Source organism: Medicago sativa, chromosome 8 (genome assembly GCF_051527215.1).
Source record: "Medicago sativa cultivar Bolivia chromosome 8, Bolivia_mono, whole genome shotgun sequence".
NCBI classification, from domain to species: Eukaryota; Viridiplantae; Streptophyta; class Magnoliopsida; order Fabales; family Fabaceae; genus Medicago; species Medicago sativa.
The window spans coordinates 62,912,819-62,916,663 of record NC_140756.1 but is presented as its reverse complement, the minus strand read 5'-3'; the positions used below and the strand labels follow the sequence as shown (position 1 = coordinate 62,916,663).

Here is a 3,845-nt window from a genome sequence, read left to right as displayed (position 1 = left end):
TTCTAGCTCCATCCATGGTACGGACCTTCACTACATAGAACCTTATCAAACTATCAATGATTGAACCATATGTAGAATGAGTTACTTTAAGATTGAACAAAAAATAAGTATTGTCTGACATCACAACGTTGCATATGACTTGTATAAATGAAAGAATAAGACTTGTTTTATTTTTTGGTACTGACCTTCACTACATATCAATGATTGAACCAAATCAAAACAACTTATTCTTCATATGTGTCGGTGTCTGACACGAACACGTCTTCAATCAGAAGTGTTAGTGTTAGTAAACATAAAACTATTAGATTCTAGATTTTTATGCTCCCTTTAAATTGCAATTGCAGCTACAATATTGTGGGTTGTGAGCTAAAAATTGATGTCCAATGGGGGAAATTACCAAGTAGTATACAATATTACAGATTTTTTCAAGCTCATATTTAATTTTTATCACAAGAATATTTTTAAGTACTGGTTTACATATACTTATTTTATTTTAGGGTTAAGTATGTGATTCGTCCCTGCAAATAGGAGTCGCTTAAAATTTCGTCCCTGCAATTGCTAATCCTTTTTTTTTTGCCCCTGCAAAGTTTAATCAGTTAAAAATTCGTCCTTTGACCCAGTTAATCACTGCCACATCAGCAATTTACCAAAAATGGCATGGGAATTGACGAAAATACCCCTGGCTTATTTTTTTTCCTTCAAAAATTTTTTTTTCCCTGATTTTTCCCGAATTTTTTTTTACAATTTTTTCGCCGAAAAATTTCAGTTTTTTCAGTTTTAATTTTAACATTTTTTTGTCCGAAATTTTTTATGATTTTTAATTATTTTTTCAGATTTTTTTTAATTTAAAAAAAAATCAAAATTTTGAAATTTTTTTTAAGGAAAAAAAATAAGCCAGGGGTATTTTCGTCAATTCCCATGCCATTTTTGGTAAATTGCTGACGTGGCAGTGATTAACTGGGTCAAAGGACGAATTTTTAACTGATTAAACTTTGCAGGGGAAAAAAAAAAGGATTAGCGATTGCAGAGACGAAATTTTAAGCGACCCCTATTTGCAGGGATGAATCACATACTTATCCCAAAAACCTTTATTTTAAGCAATTTGGGTGTTCATGATCTCATTCGTATGCAAGATGCCTTTGGCTTTGAATTCACAAATTGTAAATTAAACACACTCATATTTAACTTTGCATTTCTTGATAACTCAAAATCTCATATCATTATTATTGCTTGAGCAAAGACCACAATGAAAGAACAAAAGGATAAGAAAAATATTATGAGTATAATTGTTCATCATTCAATTCCATACATATGAAAAAAAATTATATTTTTGCAAACCAAGTAACAGCTTCGGATGAATCCATGTTTTGTCATATGAGCCTGGTATATATAGCATCTTCTGCATGTACTCAAGTGACACACAACAAAATGGCAGTGGCAAGTACACCGGTTGACAACATCTTTCTCCATTGCACATGGTAAGATTGTGCACCATTCTGTAAAACATAAAATCATAAGATTTGGTAAAGAAGATTTAGCAAGTTTTGTCACATGCACAAAGCTCACTGCATGATTTAGACTTGTTTGCCAAGTCAGAGTACAATCTGTATAAAGATTGCATGAATTTGTTAATGCGGCATAATCTAGACCAAAGAGGTTCATAAATATATAATTGTAACTTAAAGTAAAATGGAAAAAGATATTACCGCACTAGGACTGGGTGCTGGTGATGGTCCCTCATCTGAACTCACTGTAGTATTATCATCAGCTAGTGGTGGTGCTGGGGGACTCCTTCTAATGATTGTTGAACTTGAACTTGTAGGTTCTGGAGCTAGAGCTAGTGCGTGATGTTTCTTATGCTTACTATGCTTGTGTTTTTTTCTCTTGTGCTTGTGGGGTGGTGGTTCTGGTGCATCATCTTCAGGTGCTGGTGCTGGTGTGTCTATTGTAGGTGTTGGTGCAGGTGATGGTGGGAGAATTGCTGGGGAAGGAACTGGTGATGATTTTGGTTTTTTCTTTTTGTGTGTTGGTGCTGGTGCCGGTGTTTCTTTGTCTGGTGCGGGTGCTGGTGCTTTCTTTTTGTGTGTAGGTGCTGGTGCTGGTGCTTCTTTGGCCGGTGCTGGTGCTTTTGGTACCTTTGCAGGTGCTGGGGATACCTTTGGTGGTTTAGAAGCTGGTGGTAATGGTAATGGTGGAAGTGAAACAGGTGGTATAGATAATGGTGGTAGAGAAACAGGTGCTTTTTTGGGTGGATGTGGTGGTGGTTGAATTTTAGGGGATGGGGTTTTTGGGCTTAATGCCGGTGTAACCTTTGGGACTGGCAACTTTACAGGAGCAAGTTTTGGAGGATCTGGAACTGGTGATTTGACAGGAGCAGTTGTTGGAGGTTTTGATTTTGGAACTGGTGGTTTCACAGGAGAAGGTTTTGGTGCGGGAGCTTTCGGAACTGGTGGTTTCAAAGGCGCAGATGTTGGAGTTGTAGCTTTTGGAACCAGTGGTTTCACAGGTGCAGCTGTTGGAGTTGTAACTTTAGGAACCAGTGGTTTTGCAGGTGCAACCGTTGGAGTTGCAACTTTTGGAACTGGTGGTTTCACAGGAGAGGCTGTTGGAGTCGTAGCTTTTGGAACTGGTGACTTCACGGGAGCTGATGTTGGAGTCGCGACTTTGGGGACAGGTGACTTCACAGGGGAAGATGCTGGAGACGTAACTTTAGGAACTGGTGATTTTACAGGGCTTGGAGATGATTTTGCAGCTGCAGGCGGTTGAGTGGTGGTTGGTTGTTTGCTAGACAAGGGAGAAGTTGCTACCACAGTCGGTGGTTTTTTAGCAGCTGATGGTGTACCAGAAGTTGGTGAAGCTGCCGTTGGCAACTTGGAAGGTGCAGCAGGGATTATAGTTGGTAATTTCGATGGTGCTGCTGCTGAGATCGTGGTCGAGGGTTTGTTAGAAGTAGGAGAGGTTGCTGCAGGTGGTTGCTTTGTACTACTAGCAGGAGTTGCTGCCACAATAGGCTTTTGTTTGTCTAGTGGCAATGTGGAAGGTGCAGATGGATTTGTGGTTGGCAACTTCGATGGTGCAGCTGCCGTGACTGTGGTTATGGGTTTGTTAGAAGTAGGAGAAGTTGCTGCAGGTTGTTTGTTTGTATTACTAGCAGGAGTTGCCGCCACAATAGGCTGTTGTTTGTTTGTATTGCTAGCAGGAGTTGCCGCCACAATAGGCTGTTGTTTGTTTGTATTACTGGCAGGAGTTGCCGCCACAATAGGCTGTTGTTTATTTGTACTACTAGCAGGAGTTGCTGCCACAATAGGCTGTTGTTTGTATAATGGCAGTGTTGAAGGGTCCGATGGATTTGTGGTTGGCAACTTCGATGGTGCAGCTGCCGTGACCGTGGCTGTGGGTTTGTTAGAAGTAGGAGAAGTTGCTGCTACAACAGGTTGTTGTTTCGCTACAAACGGTGAAGTTGTACTTGGCAAATTGGAAGGTGAAGCTGCCTGTGATTGAGCATTGATTGAGGCTAGAGGGTAGCATAGGCTTGCTAAAGCCAATGCCCAAAACAGTGCAGCCATTGTAAGATGTTTGTGATTTTACTGATTTGGTTGATGAGTTTTAGCTTGTTATTTATGGAGTATGGTTTGTGTATTATGATAAGGTAATTTGGTTGAGATGTAATACTTAGAGATGTAGATGATATGGTGAAAGAGGAAATGTACCCTTCTTGTAGTTGTAACATCTCTACTGATAATCAAACATAAAATGTCAACAATGGAAAAGGCACATATCAAGGAGCTAATGAAATCAGAATCCTTGGTTTGCATGTTTGTGAGAACATAATTTTACCAATTATA

The 3,845-nt window shown here is 39.5% G+C and overlaps 1 protein-coding gene across 1 annotated transcript; it reads right to left on the bottom strand.

Annotated features, from left to right (window-relative positions):
* Window positions 1-1,192: 1,192 nt before the first annotated feature.
* On the bottom strand, window positions 1,193-3,589 carry LOC146900348 (uncharacterized). Its single transcript, XM_085732043.1, has 2 exons — window positions 1,707-3,589; window positions 1,193-1,496 (listed from the first exon to the last, which is right to left on the bottom strand). The coding sequence occupies exons 1-2, from the start codon at window positions 3,564-3,566 to the stop codon at window positions 1,410-1,412; spliced, it is 1,947 nt and encodes a 648-aa protein (XP_085588169.1). The 5' UTR covers window positions 3,567-3,589; the 3' UTR covers window positions 1,193-1,409.
* Between the last annotated feature and the right edge of the window lie 256 nt (window positions 3,590-3,845).

What these genes read in the sequence shown, in the direction of transcription:
- LOC146900348 (XM_085732043.1), bottom strand. Translation starts at nt 3,566, where the DNA reads ATGGCTGCACTGTTTTGGGCATTGGCTTTAGCAAGCCTATGCTACCCT. An exon ending in CAGCACCCAGTCCTAGTGCG is followed by an intron (nt 1,497 to 1,706) that starts GTAATATCTTTT and finishes TATGTTTTACAG; the next exon opens with AATGGTGCACAATCTTACCA.